The sequence below is a fragment of the Bos javanicus genome, chromosome 8 (assembly GCF_032452875.1).
Source record: "Bos javanicus breed banteng chromosome 8, ARS-OSU_banteng_1.0, whole genome shotgun sequence".
NCBI classification, from domain to species: domain Eukaryota; kingdom Metazoa; phylum Chordata; class Mammalia; order Artiodactyla; family Bovidae; genus Bos; species Bos javanicus.
In genome coordinates, this window is record NC_083875.1 from 60082763 (window position 1) to 60105710 (window position 22948).

The window sequence follows — 22948 nt, forward strand, 5'->3', positions numbered from 1 at the left end:
TGAAGGCAGCTCTTCCAGCTAGAGGGCAAGTGGCAGCCCCGTGACGGCATCCCTGGGGAAGATACACAGGGTCTCTTTCTGCCAGTCTTGTATTCTGGAAAGATACCAGCTAACTAACAGTCTGGCAGAGGCTGGTGCTGCCAGTACTCTGTTTATTTGTCCTGAGTGAGTCCCCCTGCCTCCAAATTGTGAGCAAGTATATTTGGGGAGAAGTTTCCAGCTTAGTTTTACCATGGAAGGGGATTGTAAGCCATCAATCTATAAGAAAATCTAGAACTCAAAGGCAGTATGTTTTTATGGGAACAGAAATGGACTAGAAAGCAGAATACTTGGATTCTAAATCATCTCTGCCATCACTTACTTATTCCTTCCATGGCACTGAGCTCTCACTGTGTGCTGGGCTATATGCTTGGCATAGTAATGCCCTGTGCTAGGCATTAGGAATTAAAACACAAACAAGGCCCGGTTTTCTATATAATGGAGTTCACACTCACTTAAGCAAGAGCCTCCCACTTAGGTGTCTGCCAGAGTAAAATAGATGAACAACAAGGGTGTCATTCTAGGTCAAGTATTACAAACTTGGGTAATTGGGCTTCTGAGAAGCCTGTATATTCACTGTTCTGCCTAAAGACTTTGAAATTTCAAATTTAGAAAAATGTATGATAGCCAAACAAAACTAGCCTGTAGGCTAGATCACAATGTGGTCTGATTCCAGGCCTCGATAAACTCTAAAGAACTCTTCCAACTCTAGCATTTTTTGATTTTGTGTCCTGGATCCATTTATTTAATGGCAAGATTTATTTTGTTTTAGTTTGAGCATCATATATGCCAGGCACTGTGTACTAAGGCTGCAGCAATGAACAAAACAGAGTCTTTGCTCACATTCTAGGTTGGGGAGAAAGATAGATGATAAGCAGACAAATATATGATCTATCAGGTGGTAGTATCAATAAGTTCTGTGAAGACACTAGAGCAGAGTGAAAGGATGAAGAATGTGGGGGTGCAGGGGGTGGATAGGAGAGTGTTCAGGGGCTAGATTCCTACTCACATGCCATCTTCAGTTTACTCACAAGAGTCCTAGGTAGTAAAGAAAAAGAGAACATGGAGAGTGCTTAAGAAAAAAGTTGTTCTGGTACCTGTTAGAAATGGTAAGACAGACTGTATTCAGGGGGGCTATTATTCTGCAGTATTGTAAGAGGAGAAAGATTGAGCCCAACTCTAAACACAAGTGAGAATTTTTAGCCAAGTAACAGGGTGAGGGTCAGTGGATGGAAAATGACTAAGAGGAAGCATCAGGGGAAGAGAGGCATCTGGGTAAATGGACTTGACAGGGTTTTTGCTGGAATCAGGCCAGGGTGAGGGATAAGGAATTTGGTTTGATATCAAAGGTGGGGAATTTTCACTAAACTGACCCAGTGAAATGTTTGCTAAAATTGGACTAAACAGAGTCCAAGGACAGGGGCCTAGTCACAAAGAGGACTCCAAGGAGGCTGACTCAAGTTTGGGCAAAGAGTCTTTGTCAAGAGCATCCGAGTCTAGGTACATATGTATTTGTTTTATGGTTTGTTAGACTCTGCGGTATAATAAACCCTGGTACTGCTAGCAGGGCACCCTGGGAAGGACACAGAATACCCAGCTCTCCTGGCTGCTATTCAGTCTTCATTCTGGGGTTTTGATATACCAGCCCTCAGAAGGCAGCATCCTTTTCCATGCTACTGTACACCCCCTGAGGGTCTGTCTCCCTTCTTGGATACAGCGCTTGAAGTTTTCTTTCCTTTACCATGTTCGGCTTCTGGCCAATAAATGGAGGGCCTCCTGAGGCCGGTGAGCAGGGGTGGCAACTACAGTACAGGGACCTCTGTTGTTGTTGTTCAGTTGCGTTGGACTCTTTGCAGCCCTGTGGACTGCAGTGTGCCAGGTTTCCCTGTCCTTCACTATCTCCCAGAATTTGTTCAAACTCAGGGACCTTGCTACACATTTGAGGAGTATTCTTCATTCCCTTTGGCTAATCTCAGCCTTTATACCTGTGACTCTGATCATTGTGTCTGACAGGATTCTCTGTGAGCATTGATAATTTCTCAAAGATTAACATCATAAGAGTACCCCTATCTGCCTTGGTCCTAGAAATTCATTTCCCACCATATTAGCCATACAGCATTATTGGTAAATAGCTCAGGAATGATCTGACTCTGTGGGTGATATGGGGGAGGTAGGTAGGAGACGCAGAGCTCTTGGCTTTCTGCCTTCTGTGTTTGTTTCACACAGAATGAGAGGCTGCTTGATATATGTGCAAAGAGCCCTGGCCTATTCCCAGAGGTCTCCCCTTTGTTTCCTCCAAGCCAAGATTTGGGTCAGAAGCAATTTTACAAGGAATACTCACATTCCTAATGACATTTATTTGATAAGGCAGAGAGAGATGAAAGAACCAGGCATTTCAGAAAGCCGAGAGCTTTTTTCTTCTTGACTGTTTGTGGCAGGCTGGTGCTGATGTGGTGTGATATAAGGGATCTCCTCCCTGACATCGTTCTCAGCTTTCCATCACTGAAACTTTGTTCCTTTTGATTAATTCATCTTGTTTTGGTATGTTCCCTTTTCAAAAGCAGGTATTCCTTGAAAGGGCCACCTTATTCTTCCCAGCCTTAGGCATTCCTTAGGAAAAGACTGCAGAAAGATATGGTCATTTTCAAGGGTATATGTATGAAGTTTGGAGAGTTGACTTGAGTGGATAGGCCAAGTGGATAGGGCAGCATGACAGCACTGTGTACCTTGAAGGAAACTAGAGGGCTGGCTTTCAGCTGGTTGGGCCCCAAGGCCTCCTTATGCCTTTCCAGTTCAAGTATTACTTCTTCTCGGTGGCCTTTCCTGTCCTGCTTTTGCTGGACTTCCCATCAACTTCCCATTCCCCACCCTGGAATTAGGTGCTTGGTTTTCTATTACAACTTCTGTTATACATGTATCACTATGTGATAGTTTATATGCCTAACTCTGTTTCCAAACTTTAATATATTAGAGAGCAGGAACTGTGTCTTATATTCCTAGCACGTAGCTTAGTGCCTGGCACATTGATTGAATTAATTTAGAGATCAACTGTTTTACTCACGCTTTGGCCCCGGTTATCCCATTCCTGTGGACAGAAGTAGCAAAGAAAGGCTGAAGAAGGAGGGGGCCTTGAGCTGGACATCCTGGCTCTTCTGGTTGCCCTTTCAGCCCATCCTGTCTCCTGGTATCCTATGGCATTCTGAGCAGAGTGACTGGTTAATCCTCTGGGCATCACAGTGAGCTCTGTCCCCTGTTTCCAAACCTAAATAGGTGGATGACTGAGTGGCTTTGGCGCCTTTACAGAACCCACGTCCCTAGGAGGTGATTCTTAAGTTCAGAATTCATCTGGGAGCTGCGGCTACCAATTCAGAAGATTTAGAGGGTTTTGTTTGTTTAGTATGAACACAAGCATCTTTGTTTGAGCCCAGGAGGAGCTGTTCTGGGAGCTCTAGCTGGAAATTTCCTGTTTGTTTCTGATGTATTAAATAGGAAAGCAGGCAGCTCTGCCTTTAGACCTTCAGAATGCCGCAGGAAAAGGCTCTGGATGGCAGCGGCTGTGCCATTGGTCCCCTGTGTGGCTGGCCAGCCAGTGGTGTAGGCACTGTACTCTTGGACCTGGCGAGACTGTCCAGGAAGTTATGCCAGGCCCACCTGGAATACTGATCTGATGGGTAGAAGCAGATAGGCCCAAAGTTAACCTGGCCTGCACTGAAGCAATAGCAGGACAGTCAGCTTCAGTGTTGTTCCTGGAAAACTGCCTCCTCTAGACCAGAGTGGGGCCAGCCGTGGAGGGCCTGGCAGTGTGTTCTGGGCCTCGTCAGCATTAGAAAGGAAGGCTCGGCCCCTGCAGCTGTTCTTCCCCTTCCTGGTGCTTTCAGGTTGCCTGGGGGAGGGCGGCAAGCATCCTGTCACCTGAATGAAATGTTGGGAGTGAATATTTTGCTCTTCCCTTTCCTTACCTTAAAAAGAAAACTTCTAGAAGAAAGACTGACAAAAAGGGACACTGTAATGGTTGTCATCCAGGCCTTGCTGCAGACCGTTAGAAGACATTGAGAAGGCTAGGGGTCTGGGGCTGGGATAGAAGTCATGGTTCGCTCAAATCATACCATTTAGGCAGCTGCACACTAGGCTTAGACACTGGTCTCCCTGCTTGTTTGTCTCAGGGTCTTGCCATGTCAGTAATAATAACTGTACTCCGGTGCTGTGCAGTTTACCAGTTACCAGTCTCTCATTTTATAACATCTCTGTGATGACCTCCCCCACTTTACAGATGAGGAAACTAAGGCACAGAGAGGAGAAGTGTTTAATCCAAGGTCACTGGTGAAGCAAGACTCAAACTTAAGGTCTAGGGATTCTCAGCCTAGTACCACTTGCTCGTGGCTTATACACAGAGCTTCCATCTTGGTTTAGTAAACGGTCTTTCTCCTTTGAGAAGAGCTTGAAAGGCAAATTGCCAGCTCTAGTCCATCAGGCTGGGGACATGGTTTAAAGCTAATACTGGGCACCAAGACCAAATCAGGGCACCCAGACCTTGCACCTTACGGAGAAAAGAGGGGTGGCTTTGGAAATGTAGATTTTCTTCTTTCGGAAGGAGAGAAGTAAGAATTTGAGTCATTCCTGGAATTGGGGGCTTTGATGTCTAGGCAACTGGATCTCCAAACCCGAGACTCAGCAGTTCAGATTGTGCATGTATTGTCTGTCTGTCTGAGTATCTGACTCTCACACACACACATACACATACACACAGACTAGGTTGAGTTGACCACATTACGGGTATGGCTGATCCTCACCCCTTGAAACATTGAAGTAAAGCAGTATGCTTAAAAAGCAGTAATTAGGCCTCTCCGATGCCTCTCAGGATGGTTAAGAGTTCTTAAATGAAGAATTCCTTGATGAAGTAAGAGTTTTTACATGAGCTAGCAAGAAGGGAAGAATGAAAAGGAAATTAATCTAGTCTCTTGATTCTTGGCCTAGTTATTTCCAGTAAAAGAGGTCAGCTTCATCTTTATTTCAAGTCTTGGGACTTGTTCTTCTGGTTCTTCTTAGCCTGGAGAAGTCCAGTGCTTTTAATTTTCAGACCCACAGACTATAGTTGGTGGTCTTCCCCACAAATGATTGCTATGGGAGCAGTCAGCTTGTGTTCTTCGCAGACAGTTTTCACTTTTTAGGGTTAACTTGAGTTAGGAGGAGGCAGGGGTGTTAGAAGATATAGAAATCTAGGTCAAATCTAGAAAATAGAGAAACCATCTCCAGTTGAAGAACAGGAAGGGTAGCGTGTCTCCCACCAACCTATTTGACCCACCCCCAGCTGACCCAGCAGAGCCAGAGAGGACTGGCAGTCCCATGCACTCCCGGCCTCTCTGCTTCACCCTTTGTCCTTTCCACTCTGCTCCTTCCCTACATTCTGCATTTTTCCAGTAAAAAGGGAATGGATTCCCACCCCACGCCCCACCCCCCAGAAGGTAACAATCATCTCTATAAGTTACAGTCACTGGTAGCTTAGTATTTAGGGGCGAGACTGGTGGCAGGTCTTTTTTCACCTTTTTGGAGAACAGCAGAGCACCCTGGAACCCTCTCCAATGTAACCAGCTCCCTGCCTGCCACATGTATTGTTTTCTCCAGGCCATTCAGAGGGTTCGAGCAGCGCTCTGTTACTCCAGCAGTAGACAGCTAGGAAATCACTGTCTTGTCATGGTCCTCTCTCCAAGTGCAGAGTTGCTATCACTAAGCAGAGGGAAAACACTTCGTGCTATAAGCACAGGCAGGAGCAAACCTTTAAGTAGCTGAGTCTTCACCAGAACAACAAACTGGAGGGAAAAAAAAGAAACATTCCATGTCTTGTCTGTTACTGTGTGTGTGATTTGAGGTTTGGTGGTTAGACATCTGTGTGTTCGTTGCTGAGCCTCATGTTGAATTTGTAAAGGTTCAGTCTCTGTCGAGTTCATCCCACCTGTTTCCCAGGTGTCTGTTTCAATCCTGATCCCTTTGGCATCAGCCCTTGCTCACAACACAAGGGCTTGATCTGATTTTACATCAAAACTCTGATGGGAAGCCAAGGAGAGAGAAGTGACTGCCTGTAACCTTTAAGGCTAGCCTTGGGGAGGCAGGTCACTGTTGACTCCTAGAGTCTTAGAAGGTAATGTTCTTATTCCTGCTTGATTCATAGTACCATGCTGCCTTCTGATCCAAGCACACTGTTTTCCTTTTTCACTAGCTGCAGGGTAAGAGTCAAACCAGGATCCAGGGACATGTGCCAGGTTTGAGACCACACATGGGACTGTTCCAGGCATCACTGTGGGCCAAGCCCCAGGCATCAGCCATCAATAATTGCTAAAAATAGACGGGAAAGAGCAGGTCAGGATATTGCCTTCTAACACAATCTCTATTAACCATCCTGACCAGAAACAAGAGGAACAAGCTTGAAAATCCCTCAGACCCTGAGGGAGAAAATGAAGCGATTGTTGCAAGAATCAGAGGAAGAAATCATGGTCACCTTGGGATCCTCCTCCAGGCTTTCCCCAGATAAAGCTAAGGCAGAGACTCTGTGTGGCATCAAGAGCAAGTCCTCAGGCCCTGCTGGAACCTTGCCAGAGGACAGCTTCCTGCCCCCTCACTGTGGGCCTGTAGCCTCCGCCATTGGTGGGGATACAGATGGGGGTCTGGCCCAGCATTGCAGCTTTGGGCAGCAGGCCAGCAGCCAGCTTCCTCTGGGCTCCACAGCCTGTGTTTCAGGGTCTGCCTCTCAGGACCTCTCATCTGCCAGCATTACCAGAAGCTGTCCAGAGCCCTCAGAGAGGGATCAAGCCAAGCCCCTTTTGTCCAGAGGCCTTGGCCAAGGCTGTCGCCATGAACAGCAAGAACCTTTGGGGGATGTAGTGGACTATATCATCAGAGAACTGCAGGGCATCAGCCGTCTCCAAACTGAGATTGCTGAGTTGCGGCAGCACTTGAGCCAAGTCCGAGGTTCGGTGGATGAGGTCTCTAGCTGTGTAGACTCAGTTCTGAGTGAAATAGAAGGCTTACATGTGGGCAGCAGTTCCCTGGCCAAAGGGTGTGTCGGGGGAAAGGCCCAGGAACCCCATGTGGACAGACCCAGCGAGGAAGCCATTCTGTATCTGTATGGACTTCCTGAGCAAGATGGGGAAAATACCATGGAGCTGGCTCACAACTTCCTGGCCAAGCACATGTGTGTTAATGGCATGCAGTGCAATAGGTTCATTAAAGAGGCTTACCGAGCTGGCAGAGGCCCAGCTCCCAGGCCTACTGTTGTGAAGCTTGCCCATCTAGAGCATAGGGACCTCATATTGCAGAAATCCATCCTCTTGCAGAGTTTAGGGATCCGGATCACCACCAGAGAAGAGCCAAGCCAGCCACCATGCTGTAAGAATCCCCCAAAGGAGTCTCTCTCATCTTTGGAACAACAATTCCAGCATTGTAATTTGAATTCTTTACACCTGGATCAGCCAGTTTTTCAGGTGGAAACGGGGGACAGAGGACCAATAACAGGAGCACATCAAATGAGGGCTCAGAATCAACATAGAGAACCCCAGACCCCTGAACAGCAAGGCCTTTGCTTCCCACCCAAGAATGATTTGGCAAAGCCAAGTAATGAGTCTAAGCAAGGGGGTGAAGTCAGAGGAACATTAGGAAACCCCCAGGTTCTCAGGGGCTCCTGCAGTGAATTGACAGGAAGAGAGGCTTCTTTATCCACCCTCCATCAATGTGAGGAACCTTCCCTAGTGTTAATCTCGAAAGAGGAGGATTCTGGGAAATCCCAGGTTTTCAAACAGTGTAACCAAGGACTTGAAGTATATAAAACAGCAAAAACAGAAAACAACTGCAGCGACAAATGTGAGACTGGCGGTTGCCTATCACTGTCTGGGTTGCTGAAGACAGAGGACAAACTCCTGGCCTGTGAACCTGGGTTGGATATTCTGAGCACAAAGCAGCTAGAGGACCTCTTAACAGATAAGTCCAGAAGGTTGGCAACTCTGAGCTGTGACAGCCTGATGGAGGAAATCAGCATTGGGCCCGAGACTTTCAATGACATGGTTCATATTGACTTGAATGAGGAGGAGGAACATTCTGCTCAGGTCCTCAAAGATGTCTTGGAAAAGTCCTCTCGCCTGGGTGGCTCGCAGGAGGATGAAGATGTAGAGATCAAGTTTTACACGAGTAAACTGGGCCGAGCAATTGACCACTTTCGTTCAGCTTTGCAGGGAGTGTTTCAGAAGCTGGAGAACAGTGGGTCCATCACCCCTGAGGACCTTGAAAGCATTGAGAGTGGCTCCCAGTCCGAGAACAGTGATAGACTTCTTGGCACAGTGAGTTCAGGGGGTGCTCAGGATTTCTCACTGGGGAGCCCTGGGAGTCAGGGGAGTGAGAGCATACTCAGCGTGGTGTCTGGTGGAGTGGGCATCTCTGCCCAGGGAGACCAGACCTCTCAGGATCCCAGCAACTCCTCTCTGGCTTCCAGTAACTTGCCTCTTGCATATTCATCGCCAGGGTTTGCTCTGGCTCCGTGTCTGGGAAGTGAAACTTGTTCCAGGCCTGAATCTCCCAAACAGGGCAGACTAAGCCTAGAGCAAGTGTGCACAGAGACCATCTACCTCAACAGATGCATCAGCAATTTTAAAGATGTTCTAAGAGAGAAAAGACTGAGGCAGAAAAAACTTATACACGAGCTAGTACAGAAGACAGACCATCTCTCAGTAGAAGACACGCATCCAGGTATTTCAAGTCTCTGGTGAATGGGTTTGCAGCTGGCTGGGTGTGACCTGCATCAGGCCAGCATGAGATCCAGCTTGGTGGTGAGCTTCACAAGGTGATGGGGGAGGTTCACATCTTCAATCAGTCTCAATTACTGGGGTATAGATTTGTAAGTTGATCCTGTGGGAATTAGAGTGACAATTGAAAAGCAACAGAAAAAGAGTTCTTGTCCATAGGGAGCTCCCAGTTTATTGGCAGGAGCTTTAGAAAGTACCTTTTCAAAAGAGGAAGAGCATTTGAGCAAAAATAGTTTATAGCTGCAGAACTTTAGGCTATCCTGGTGTAAAGTAGGTGTGGGGTAGGAGGCAGGAATGGGGGAAAGAGGTATGTTTCTCATAGGAGCTAAGATGCTAATGCAATCCTGTGTTGCATTTTAAAATTATTCTCCATGAGCTTCTTGCTGAGATAAGATTGCCATTTCTCCAACAGCTGATGGGGCTTCTCCACCTTGTGGGCCACTGTGGGAATTTCCCTTATCCTGACCTGTCTCCTTCCCAGTACTGGAGTTGACAGTACAGAATCTTAGTTCTAACTCGGAGCTGTCCAAAAACTTCTTGCAGCGCTGACCCTGCCCAAGAGCCCGACTCTGCTCCCCACTGGTCATATTCCCTTTCTTCCATCTCCAGTTAAAGGCCGCTTACCTAACATTTAGACAATGGAATGGTTTTTGGCTACAAGAATTGAGAAAAGTCTTTTCTGGGCAGCATGGAGATGACATGTAGCTTTAAAATTACCTCTCCCAATCAAAATTATAATAAATTTATCCAAAGAGCATATGCTTTATTCATCTAATTTTAAATGTAAATGAGGTTGTCCTCTTATGCATATAACCTGATTAATCTTTCTAAGGCAAGATTAAAATTATGAAACATATTGTGTTGGCAAAGATGTGAGAGAACAGGTACTCATCCATTGCTGGTGGCATGGGAGTGGAAATTGGTATAACCTCTGAGGAAGGCAGTTGGCAGCATTCATCAGAATTATGTATGCCCTTTGAGGCCCAGCACTACTTCCAAGAATATATCCTGCAGGTACATTTTCACGTGTAGAAGGGACATATGTTCAAGGCTATTTATGAGGTATTGTTTTTAATAGTGAAGATTGAAAACAACCTAAACGTTCTTAAGAAAGCCTGGTTAAATAACTTACTGGTGCATCCAAACAATGAAATACAGTACCATGCAGCTATAAAAAGAAAGAGGTACCTCTTTGCTGAAATGGGAAGATATATTGACATATTTCAGAAAACAAGGTGCAGAGCAGTATGTGTAAGATGCTTTGTTGTTGTTTAGGTGCTAAGTCATGTCAGACTCTTTTGCAACCCCATGAACTATAGCCCATCAGGCTCCTCTGTCCATGGGATTCTCCAGGCAAGAATAATGGAGTGGATTGCCATTTCCTACTCCAGGGGAATCCCTGACTCAGGAATCAAGCCCGTGTCTTCTGCATTGGCAGGCGGATTTTTTTTTTTTTTAAACCACTGAGCCACTAGGGAAGCCCATACATTTGTATAAAAAGGAGAGATGAAGACTACATACACAAATGCATAGTTTTTGTTTGTATATATGTATAGAATATTTAACAAAGGAGTTCCCTAGTGACCTAGTGGTTAGGATTCTGGGCTTTCATTGCTGTCACCCAGGATCAGTCCCTGGCCAGGGAACTGAGATCTTGCAAGCCACGTGGCATGGCCAAACAACAACAACAACAACAACCCAGCTAACCAACCAAACAAAAAACCACTAAGATACATAAGAAACTGGTATAGGATTGCCCATGGGAAAAGGTATTAGGTAAAAAACTAGTGAAATGAGATTCTTTTTTACTGTATACACTTTAAAAAATAATTTTTAGAATTTGAATCATGAATATATCATCATAAAATTAAACTGGAAAATTAAAATCATATTCCTTTCCAATATCCCTAGAGCTGCTCTTTATACCCTATCAAAAAGTCTCAATTCCTTCACTTGGCATTCAAGGCCACTACACCTGGTCTCTAGTTTACATTTCCAGGCTTATCTTCTGTTGTCCCACGGTCCTCCACCTGGAAGGAATCTTCAGTCTCACAAATTCACCTTGTACTTTGTTTTCAGCATATCACATATACATGCTTCCTTCTAGCTTGAGGTGTTATGTTTGCCACATCAACCTAGGAAAATTTACTCAGTTCTTCAACATACAGCTGAAGTTTCACTTGCTCCAGGAAGCTTTCTATAATTCCTCAGATACAAAGGGTTTTGGTCTCTCTTTAACTTTGCAGCCCCTTTTCTTTCTTCCTGGGCACTTAGAAATTTTTATATTGGATTGGCTAAAAAGGTCATTCAGGTTTTTTCCATAAGATGTTACAGAAAAATCCAAATGAACTTTTTGGCCAACCCAATATTGTAGCAACAGTAGAAACAACTCATATCAAAGCAGTACTTCCTTACTAACTCTTTTAACTGTAGTGGGAGTCAATGTTAGCCTGAGTATCCAGAACTCTGGGGCTCAGTTCTTCAAGTTGCAATGTTTCTCTTCTGGGCTGACATCCTAGTGGACCATGCAGGAACTTGTGACAGCAGCAGAAATAATGAGAAGAAACTGTTGTGAAACACCAGTAAGAGATCAATCCAGAATTCTGGGTGCTTTCCAAGATCCACTGTGGTCTATGGGCTACAGACGGGGTGGTAAAGAGGCTATCGGGCAGTGGCAGCATCCCTTCAGTGCTAGATCCAGCCTGACTCCAGCACCATTGCTTGAAGCACAAGGAATAGAGCAAGGTAAATAAGCACGCAGGCAGGCCTCTGGCCGACACTTTCTGGCTGTAGAGTCCACAAGAGGAGTCACGCTAACCTGGTAAACTGATTCAATACAGTAGTGACTGCTACCACAAGAAAGATTTGAAAAAGCTTTCTTCACTGCTCTGCTTGAGACCTTTTCCAGTCTGAGCTTACTCAGAACAATGTTTTCAAAACTGACCAATGTTGTAGCACATATGGGTGCTTCATTTCTTTTTGTGGCTGAATAATATTCCATTATATGGAAATAGCACATTTTTGTTCATACATTCATCGGTTGATGGACATTTTGTTGTGCGCTTTTTTTTACCACATTTTTGGCTATTATGAATAATGTTGCTATTTTTTTGTGGACATATATTCTGATTCTCTTGTGTATATACCTAGAAATGGAACACTGGGTCATATGGTAACTGTGTTTCACATTTTTTTTGGAACTTCTAGACTATTTACCAATGTGGTTGCAGCGTTTTGCATTTCTGCCAGCAGTGTATGCAAGTTCAAATTTCTCCACATCCTAGCCATTGTATTTTTACTAGAGCCATCCTAGTGAGTGTGACTGGTATCTTCTAGCTTTGATTTTCATTTCCCTAGTGGTTAATGAGGGAGAAGGCAATGGCACCCCACTCCAGTACTGTTGCCTGGAAAATCCCATAGATGGAGGAGCCTGGTAGGCTGCAGTCCATGGGGTTGCTAAGAGTCAGACACTACTGAGCAACTTCACTTTCACTTTCATGCATTGGAGAAGGAAATGGCAACCCACTCCAGTGTTCTTGCCTGGAGAATCCCATGGATGGAGAAGCCTGGTAGGCTGCAGTCCATGGGGTCGCACAGAGTCAGACACGACTGAAGCGACTTAGCAGCAGCAGCAGCAGTGGTTAATGATGTTAAAATATCTTTTCATATGCTTATTGGCCAGTTTTATATTTTCTTTGAAGAAATGTCTATTTAAATCCTTTATCCATTTTAAAATTGAATTGTTTGTCTTTTTCTGTTGAGTTGTAAGAGTTGTTCATATGTTCTGGACATCAGTTCAGTTCAGTCGCTCAGTCGTGTCTGACTCTTTGCGACCCCCTGGACTGCAGCATGCCAGGCTTCCCTGTCCATCACCAACTCCTGGAGCTTGCTCAAACTCATACATTAAGTCATTGATGCCATCCAACCATCTCATCCTCTGTTGTCCTTTTCTCCTCCCACCTTCAGTCTTTCCCAGCATCAGGGTCTTTTCCAGTGAGTCAGTTCCTCACATCAGGTAGCCAAAGTATTGGAGTTTCAGCGTCAGTATCAGTCCTTTCAATGAATATTCAGGACTGATTTCCTTTAGGACTGACTGGTTTGATCTCCTTGCAGTCCAAGGGATTCTCAAGAGTCTTCTCCAACACCACAGTTCAAAAGCATCAATTCTTTGGCCCTCAGCTTTCCTTATAGTCCAGCTCTAACATCCATACATGACTACTGGAAAAACTATAGCTTTGACTAGACAGACCTTTGTTGGCAAAGTAATGCCTGTGCTTTTTAATGTGCTATGTTGGTCAGCTTTTCTTCCAAGGAGCAAGCGTCTTTTAATTTCATGGCTGCAGTCACCATCTGCAGTGATTTTGGAGCCCAGGAAAATAAAGTCTTTCACTGTTTCCCTTGTTTCTCCATCTATTTGCCAAGGAGTGATGGGACCGGATGATCTTAGTTTTTTGAATGTTGAATTTTAGGCCAGCTTTCACTCTCCTCTTTCACTTTCATCAAGAGGCTCTTTAGTCCCTCTTCACTTTCTGCCATATGAGTGGTGTCATCTGCATACATGAGGTGTATCTGAGGTTATTGATATTTCTCCCAGCAATCTTGATTCCAGCTTGTGCTTCCTCCAGCCCAGCATTTCACATGATGTACTCTGCATATAAGTTAAATAAGCAGGGTAACAATGTACAGCCTTGACATACTCCTTTCCTGATTTGGAACCAGTCTGTTGTTCCATGTCCAGTTCTAACTGTTGCTTCTTGACCTGCATACAGTTTTCTTGGCAGGCAGGTCAGGTGGTCTGGTAGTCCCATTTCTTAAACAGTTTTCCACAGTTTGTCATGATCTATACAGTCAAAGGCTTTGGTATAGTCAATAAAGCAAAAGTAGATGTTTTTCTGGAACTCTCTTGCTTTTTTGATAATCCAACAGATGTTGGCAATTTGATCTATTTCCTCTGCCTTTTCTAAATCCAGCTTGAATATCTGGAATTTCTCGCTTCATGTACTGCTGAAGCCTGGCTTGGAGAATTTTGAGCATTACCTTGCTTGCATGTGAAATGAGTACAGTTGTGCAGTAGTTTAACATTCTTTGGCATTGCACTTCTTTGGGATTGCAATGAAAACTGATCTTTTCCAGTCCTGTGGCCACTGCTGAGTTTTCCAAATTTGCTGGCATATTGAGTGCAGCACTTTCACAGCATCATCTTTTAGGACTTGAAATAGCTCAACTGGAATGCCATCACCTCCACTAGCTTTGTTCATAGTGATGCTTCCTAAAGCCCATTTGACTTTGCATTCCAGGATGTCTGGCTCTAGGTGAGTGATCACACTGTCATGGTTATCTAGGTTGTGAAGATCTTTTTTGTATAGTTCTTTGTGTATTCTTGCCACCTGTTAATATCTTCTGCTTCTGTTAGGTCCATACCACTTCTGTCCTTTATTGAGCCCATCTTTGCATGAAATGTTCCCTCAGTATCTCAGATTTTCTTGAAAAGATCTCTAGTCTTTCCCATTCCTTTGTTTTCCTCTGTTTGTTTGCGTTGATCACTAAGGAAGGCTTACTTATCTCTCCTTGCTATTCTTTGGAACTCTGCGTTCAAATGGGTATATCTTTCCTTTTCTCCTTTGCCTTTCGCTTCTCTTCTTTGCACAGCTATTTGTAAGGTCTCTTCAGACAACCATTTTACCTTTTTGCATTTCCTTTTCTTGGGGATGGTCTTGATCCCTGCCTCCTGTACAATGTCATGAACCTCCGTCCATAGTTCTTAAGGCACTCTGTCAATCAGATCTAATCCCTTGAATCTATTTGTTACTTCCACTGTATAATCTAAGGGTCCAGATAATAATGACGTAAGGACATAGGTCCAAATAATTTGTAAATATTTTCCCCCAATTTGTTTGTTGTCTTTTTACTTTCTTTATGGTATCCTTTGAAGTGTAAATGTTTTATTTTTCAGAAAAAATTATTGTAATAAAATATAGAAAACATAAAATTTGACATTTTAGCCATTTAAAATTCATTCACATGACCATCACCATGTGGTCATCGCCACTATCTAATCCCCAGAACTTTTTCCATTTTCCCTAGCTGAAACTCTGGTACAGAGTTCTGGTACATTAAATTAACTCCCTGTTCTCTCCTCCCCTCAGCCACTGGCAATCACCATTGTACTTTCTGTCTCTCTAAATTTGACTGCTCTAGGTACCTCATATAAGTGTATTTGCACAATATTTGTTCTTTTGTGACTGGCTCATTTCACTTGACATAATGTCTTTGAAGTTCACCATGTTGTAGCATATGTCAGAATTTCCTGCCTTTTTAAGGGTGAATGATATTCCATTGTATGTATATATACTACATTTGTTTATCCATTCATCCATCAGTGGACACTTGGGTTTCTTCTACATTTTGGCTATTGTGAATAATGCTGCTATAAGTAGGGGTGTACAAATATCTGTTGAAGTTCTTGCTTTCATTTCTTTTGGGTATATACACAGGAGTGGCATTGTTGGATCATATGGTAATCCTGATTTTTTTTTTTTTTTTTTTTTTGAGGCATTGCTGTGTTGTTTTCTACAGCAGCTGTCATTGCACATTCCTAACAATAGTGCACATAGGTTCTAGTTTTTCAACATCCTTGCTAAATAACACTTGTTATTTCCTGGTTGGCTTTGTTTGGTTTGCCATCAGAATATGGGTATTAGAGTACAAAAGTTTTAAATTTTGATGAAGTTCTATTTATCTATTCTGGTGTTGATTTTGCTTTTGGTTTTATAGCTAAACCATTCTCTAATTCAAGGTCACAAAAATTTACTCATACTTTTTTTTCCTAAATGTTTCATAGTTTTATTTAGTGCTTATATTTAGGTCTGTGATTCATTTTGAGTTAATTTTTGTGAATGGTGTGAGACAGGGGTCCAGCCTCCTTCTTGAGCATGTGTATGTCTAGTTATCTCAACACCATTTATTGAAAAATAATATTCTTTATCTGTTGAATGGTAAAAATCAACTGGCCATAAATGTAAGAGTTTACTCTGGACTACCAGTTCTAGTCCATTAATAATCTTTAGTCTATTTTTATGCCTCAGTTTCTTTCTTTCTTTTTTTTTTTTTTGGACATGTGTGATGTGGGATTCTTAGTTCTCCGAAGTGGAGATCAAACCTGCATCCCCTATATTGAAATTGCAGTCTTAACCACTGGGCCACCAGGGTAGTCCCTAGATTCCTTTTTTTGAAATACTTTCTTCATTTGGCTTCCAGAATACCTCTCTGTCTTGTATCTCCTCCAATATTATTGACCGTTTCTTCTGGAGTCATATTTGCTACTACCTCCTTATCTTCCCACTGTTGTAGTACCTCACAATTCAATCCTGACCACTACTTTTTATTTATACTCACTTCCTAGATAATCTCTTTCAGTCTCATGATTTTCATAAGCATTCCCAGATTGATATCTGGCCCAGATATCTTCTAGGAATACCAGATTCCACATCTACTTACACCCACATTTCCGTGTGAATAGACATCTCAGATTAGACATTTTCAAAACCAAACTCCTGATCTTTCTCCGTAAACCCTGCCAAACCTACTTTCCCTATAGTCTTCCTTATCAGTAAACGGCAACTCCATTCTTACAGCTAGCTGCTCAGACCCAAATCCATAGTCATTCTTTTTTTTTTTTTTTTTAAACCACATTGTTTTGTTTTTTATTTGCTTGTTTGTTTTCAGCTGTGCTGGGTCTTAGTTGCGGCATGTGGGATCTAGTTCCCTGACCAAGGATTGAACCTGGGCCCCTTGCATTGGGAGCATGGAGTCTTAAACACTGCACCACCAGGGAAGTCCCCATAGAGTCAATCTTGACTTCTCTGTTTCTTGCATAAGCCATATCCAATCAGTTATTAAATTCCATCTGTTTTGCCTTTCAAACGTATTCCAAACCTTAGCACTAACATCTCAATCTCAGTCACCATTTTCTCTCGTCTAGATGATAGTGGTAGTCTTGCTGATCTCCCGGTTTCTACCCTTGTCCGTCTGCAGTCTGTTCTCCCCAGCCATAGTAATCCACATAAAACACAAGTCAGATCATATCACTTCTCTGTTCTGAACAGAATGAAAGCCAAAGTGCTTATGAGGGCACTATTTGAAATGATCCTCTAAGGCAGACTTGTTCCTTCACACCAGCCATGCTGTCAGCTCAGACTTTACACTTGCTGTGTGTTCTGACTGGAATACTTTTCTCTTTGCATTCTGAATAGCTTTTTTACTAATTTTTCTTCATATCTCTGCTTAGATGTTCTTTTAGCAATGAGGCTTCCTGACAATCATTTATAAACTTTTCATAGCATAACATCACCACTGGGGACAATATCTTTTCCCCTTACCTGGATTTTTCAGCTAAGTCCCTATCATTTGTGATCAGTTCAGTTCACTTCAGTCGCTCAGTCGTGTCCGATTCTTTGCGACCCCATGGGCTGCAGCACACCAGGCCTCCCTGTCCATCACCAACTCCTGGAGTTGGTCCATCAAGTAGGTGATGCCACCCAGCCATCTCCTCCTCTGTCGTCCCCTTCTCCTCCTGTCCCCAATCCCTCCCAGCATCAGAGTCTTTTCCAATGAGTCAGCTCTTCCCATCAGGTTACAGTATACATAGTTCCAGATTCTGGAACCAGAGTACCTGTTTCAAATTTTGGCTTTGCCACTTGCTGTGACTTCAGGCAAGTTTCTTAACATCTCTGTGATCTTCATTTTAATCAATAGGAAAATGGAGATTATAACAGTATTTACTCAGAGTTGTTGTGAGAAGTAAATGAGCTTACTCAAATAAAATGCCAGATATGTATTGTGTTCACTTGGTGTTCGCAGCTGTCATCATCTTCACCATCATTACTAGTTGTCTGTTCCTCCTACTAGAATAGAAGCTTCTTAAGATCACAATTCACTGCTCTAGCAGCATAAGAACAGCACCTAATGTGAAGTAGGTTCTCAGTGAATATTTAAGGAATGGAAGTCGTGGTACATATATACAATGAAATATTACTCAGCCATAAAAGGAACACAGTTGAGTCAGTTCTGGTGAGGTGGGTGAACCTATAACAGAGCCTGTTATACAGAGTAAAGTAAGTCAGAAAGAGGAAAACAAATATCTATATATTAATGCTTATATATGGACTGTAGAAAAATGGTACTGATGAACTTATTTGCAGGGCAGGAATATAGGCTCAGACACAGAGAACAGACCTGTGGCCACAGCAGGGAAAGGAGAGGGTGGCATGGATTGAGAGAGTAGCACTGACATACGTAAATTATCATGTGTAAAACAGATAGCTAATGAGAAGTTGTTGTATAATACAGGGAGCTCAACCTGGTGCTCTGAGACAACCTAGAGGGGTGGGATGAGGTAGGAGGGAGGTCCAAGAGGGAGGGAACATATGTATACTTATGGCTGATTCATGCTGATGTATGGCAGAAACCAGTACAACATTGTAAAGCAATTATCCTCCAATTAAAAACAAATTTAAAATTTAAAAAATTTTAAAAAGAAATGAATCCTCACAATAACTCTGGGCAATCACTAGTCTTATCTTCTTTTTAAAGATAAGGAAATGCAGGCTCAGGTAAGTTGAGTGCCTCAAATCTTTGACTCCAAAGTAATGGAGTTAAGATTGTTTTAACAGTGAGGAAGTGTGTGTCTCGTCCTTATCAGATGGACTATCTGGAAGAGTAAGATTATTCTTAGGGATCAGAAATTTTCCTGCAAAGCAGGTGTTATATAGACATGTATCACTTAAATTGAAAACTAAATCTGAGTGGAAAAATCCTAAGGTATTTTAAGAAGTTAGGAGGCACAAAGTGTTTGATTCCTAACAAGAAAAGATATTTTTAAGTTATTAATAAGAAAATGTTTGGCCAGGGGTTGGGACAAACTGAAGGGACTAGTACAGCAGTTCTTTGGGGTCTGGAAAATGGTACAGGCTAAGAGGCCTATCTTTTCTCTTAGGCAAGACACATGTCTTTAGAAAGGCTGTTGTTTTCTAAGTTCTGAAATTTCAAGTTTCTTTTACTACATAAAAACACTAGATGTGCTAAACCCTCAGACTACAAAGGTGAAATAAAAAATATATATATAATTCTTGCTCTCAAGAAATTCACAATATGTAAAGGGAGACATTTATACAGACAATTAACAATGAAACATACTGACAACAAACTGTCATAGAAGTGTGTACACAAAAGCATGGGTACCATGGACGCACAGTAGAGAAGCACCTGATTCTGTTTTTGAGAGGAAGGCAGATAAATTTTCAGAGACATTAATATTTGATCTAAGTTTTTAAGAATAAGTCTGAGTTCACCCAATCAATGCAAGAAGCTAGGTCATGACAATATATTGACTTTTCTTCTTTAGGCATCGTGGGGAACTCTGGGAAGAATAGAAGGACACAACTGAAGCAACTTTAACATGATATGTACAATATATTTAAGATAGTGGAGGAAGAGAAAAACCTTTTCAACTCGAATCACAGGGTCAGTTCGTTGCCTAGCTTTCTTTTTCAAAGGGAACAGAGTGTTCCCAGGAAGTAGGGAGTATATGTAGTAGAAGAGACAGTTCCCTCTCCCAGAAATGTTTTTTTAATCTCACCCACTTTTCTGCACTGTTTTGGAAGATTCCTATTCCTGAATCTCTTCTGTCAAGTCAGGTGACCCATTAGGTAATCAGAAATAGCTTGAAAAATTGAGAACTTACTAGTTACCATGACTCTCCCTTCTACTTGTTTGTTATGTAATGTCAGTGAATCTTTATTCAAAGGGATGGGAAAAAAAGAAAAGAGGGGCTAATGGGTCCAGATAATGGACTTTGCTTAGAGAAGGAAGCCTCTGTCAAGCAAGTGTGGCCTAGAAGGCTGTGTAGTGTCTGGCAAATAGGAAAGGAGTAATTTCTGGACTTTATTCTTCCTCTCCTGTGGTTTGCTTGGGTCCTTCTGGAAGTGTCAGTTTCTCTTGATGTATTGTTCTAAGTTTGGTAGATAATCAAACCTGGGATTGCAGCTGTGGTTTTATCATTCAGATCATAGTGACTTAAGTCATAGTGACTTGATAAGGACTTGGTGCCTCCAAATCTATGGGCACTGAGCCTCCAGGTCCTGGCCTTACTTCTAGGCCCTAACTTGGCCTAACTTAACATAGGCTCTGGGCAAACAGGCCAAGGCTTATGGGGCAAAACACGTAGCCAGCCTGTGTTAGAAAAGGGAGAGGGCTCAGCTACCCGGCCTTTGGGGTTCTCAGACTTAGCCCAGATTCAGATGAGCTCATGTAGCTCCTGAGGAAGGAACCTGCTCTGTGTTCAGTCGGTTCAGATGGCCTGTGGGAGTGGCCCTTGGTAACACAGCTGGCCTTGTGGCCCCGGTGGCCCTGACCCTGCATGCAGACCACTTTGGAAAGAGGGGAAAGGGTGGCTGAAATTCCCAGGCCGACTTGGTCCTTTGGTTTTTGTAGCCAAACCTGTTCTAAACTAAAAAGCAGGGGCAGCGTATACAGGTGAGGATTCCGGGAGCCAGGCTCTGAGCTGCCGGGTTGTTAGAGGACTTCTCCGAGCTCTCCTCCGTGTCCCACGAGGTTAGCTCTACCTGGTTTAGGATGAATCTACTAACCTCTCTGCCCTTTTTTTTCCTGCTCTTTCTCTCCTTGCAGAAGGAAAGCGAGGAGCCCTTCAGGTTGTGCTCTGGCCCTTTGGGGCCCCTTTGTTGTTGGTTCTCTCCCCTCCCTCCTGAGTACAGTGTGTGTATGTGTGTGTGTGCACGCATGCGTGCTTATGAGCTGTGGCTCATGCAGCCGGTGTGTTTGTCCTGACAGCAGTTTGTGTGCATGCTCCATGCCCGTGTGTGCTCCTGCAGACACCCGTGGAGCCTTGTGAGGATGTGTGTGCCTGTATGGCACACATTCAGTGTAGCATGTGTGTGCTTACCCTTGTGCTCAGTTTGACCCCCCCAGGCACTGACTGCCTTCCTTTTTTCCTACTTTGCACAGTGTGTGTCCATTTTCTACTTGTGGCTGCCGACTGGCATATGCTGTAAACCCTCGCTGAGCCCAGCATGCATATACACTTTGTATTTGAGAGCGGGAGTTTTTGTAGGCTTTGTGCCTCTTGCTTGGGGCCTAAATGTGAAAGTGCTTTGTGCTTCTGAGCAGGCTTCCTGGCCTCTCTGTGAGCACAAGGGTCTGCAGACCTGTGGTGTGGTTTCCCCACACCATGAGAATGTGTGGTGTACTAAAGCTCTGTGCCTACAAGCACTGGTTCCTCAAGATGGTAAGGGTGCCCTTGCCAGTTATTTGAGCCCTGGTGAACACCGAGTCCTCCCCCAAATGGGTGTGCATGCTCTGTATCTCTGTATGCGGGATCCGTGCTCACCTATGGTTCCTCAGGTGCAAGTTGTGTCTATGAATGTACCTCCTATAGGTACTTTGTTGAGACCTGCTCTCATTCCCCTAGCCCTCTTGTGCCCTGTGTGTGCATGCTCTGCACTGTGTCTGCAGGCTTCTGCAGACCCACTGCCCCCTCTAAGCACAGGAAATGTGTATGATCTGAGCCTGTGAACCCTGGCTGCCAAAGATGTTTTGTGATTTTGTTTCCTTACGCCCAGTGGCTTCTGGCAACCACCTAATTCTAGGTAGGAAGTAAAAATCTGCTGAGTGCAGTGGCTGTTTCTAAAGGGAGGATAAGTTGGTTGGTGGGATCTGGGGATTTAGGAATGGGCTGCCCCTCACAGGAACCATAGGAGACTTGATTCAACCTTCTGACTGACTTTTGGGCCTGGCCCTCCCTCTACCATTTCATCCCACTCATAGAACCAGGGTAGGAGGCAGAAGCAGTGAAGTGTGGTCACAAAGGGCCTTAGGCAGTAGGCAGATAGGCTTGATTAGAGCACAGGCAACCTGAAAATGATCTTAAATCCAAAGTGCATCTTGAGCTTCCTGCTGGTCCAGGGTCACTCTAACCCACTTTTACATCACCGATTAGCTTGTCCTACCTCTTTTTCACTCTCTTGCCTCATTTTGTCTATAACTCCTCCCATCTTTAGCCCTCCCAAAACTTCACCCCCTGTCCAGAGCCTAACAGCTTACCTCTGCCTCCCTTGATCTGGAGCTCCTTTGCTCAGGATGGCTAGCTGGAATCCAGATCCCAGGAGTCAGGGAAGTCATTGGGGGTGGAGGAAACAAGGAGGAACAGAAAGCCCCAGACCCGCGAGTACTGTCTGTTGAGCCTAAGTAGCAGGTGCCATTGGTCCTCTGAAAGCCCTGGCAGCTTTGGAACTCTCTGTACTCTGCCTGAAGGATTTGCTTTGGATTTTTTTTTTTTTTTTTTACAAAAAGCTTTAAAAAGTATTTTCCAACAGTTCCTTGCTTGAATTATTTGGTGCTTCAGTTTTCAGCTTCTTATCGTAGAGTTCATAAAATTTGCAAGAATGGTAATCCAAGTATCTAATCTGCCCTGTATTCTTTTGTTTTATCAAGTTTATCAAATGTAGAGCATACTCAGTGTCAATAAGTTACAGCTTCAAGGACCCTAGGCCAAGTCAAATCACAAGATGAGACAGGAATCCAGAAAGACCAGGTCTGACTCTAGGGCAGCCAACAGAACTTAAGAATATAGCTGGAAGACTGGACTCTATATGAAGTTGTCCTTTGGCTTTAGTGAGGCCTGGAAGCCTACACGGGCCCTCTCTTGGCCCATGCTTACTGTTCTATACCAGTGGATATGTGAGGGGGCTCTACATTCTGGCAGCTCTCACACTCCCAGTGGACCTTAGTCCTGGGTTCTCTGTGAGCTTATATCCTCCGTGCTCACTGGGGAGAAGGGAGATGAAGTCCTACTCACTTCAGCTGCCTGCTTGTGGCCCTGGCTGGTCAGGGAACTGGCTTCCACCTCAGGCCGGCCATGTCACCACACGGTGTATGTGACCTGTGCTGCTCTGGGCTTCCTGCTTCACTGCTCACTGCCTGACCAAAGAAATATGGCACTCTCCCATCTTTCCCAGGAGCTAACTTCTCTCTCTTTCTCTCTGTAAAGATTCCAGATGGTGGTGATCCCTGTATGCCCCAGTGGCTTCCAGAAGGGTAAGTGTGGCACT

General features: G+C 43.9%; 1 protein-coding gene across 7 annotated transcripts in view; it reads left to right on the top strand.

Moving 5' to 3' along the window:
- The window catches only part of UNC13B (unc-13 homolog B), a 213949-nt gene that overhangs the window by 150512 nt on the left and 40489 nt on the right, over positions 1 to 22948 (top strand). For 2 of the 7 annotated variants that reach the window (XM_061426824.1, XM_061426825.1), the window contains exons 11-12: positions 20511 to 20597; positions 22888 to 22934. In XM_061426824.1, coding sequence (XP_061282808.1) covers positions 20511 to 20597; positions 22888 to 22934 — 134 coding nt within the window. Of the gene's footprint in view, positions 1 to 5493; positions 8770 to 20510; positions 20598 to 22887; positions 22935 to 22948 lie in introns of those variants that run through there. The other 5 variants (XM_061426826.1, XM_061426827.1, XM_061426822.1 and 2 more) reach the window with 4 other exon arrangements.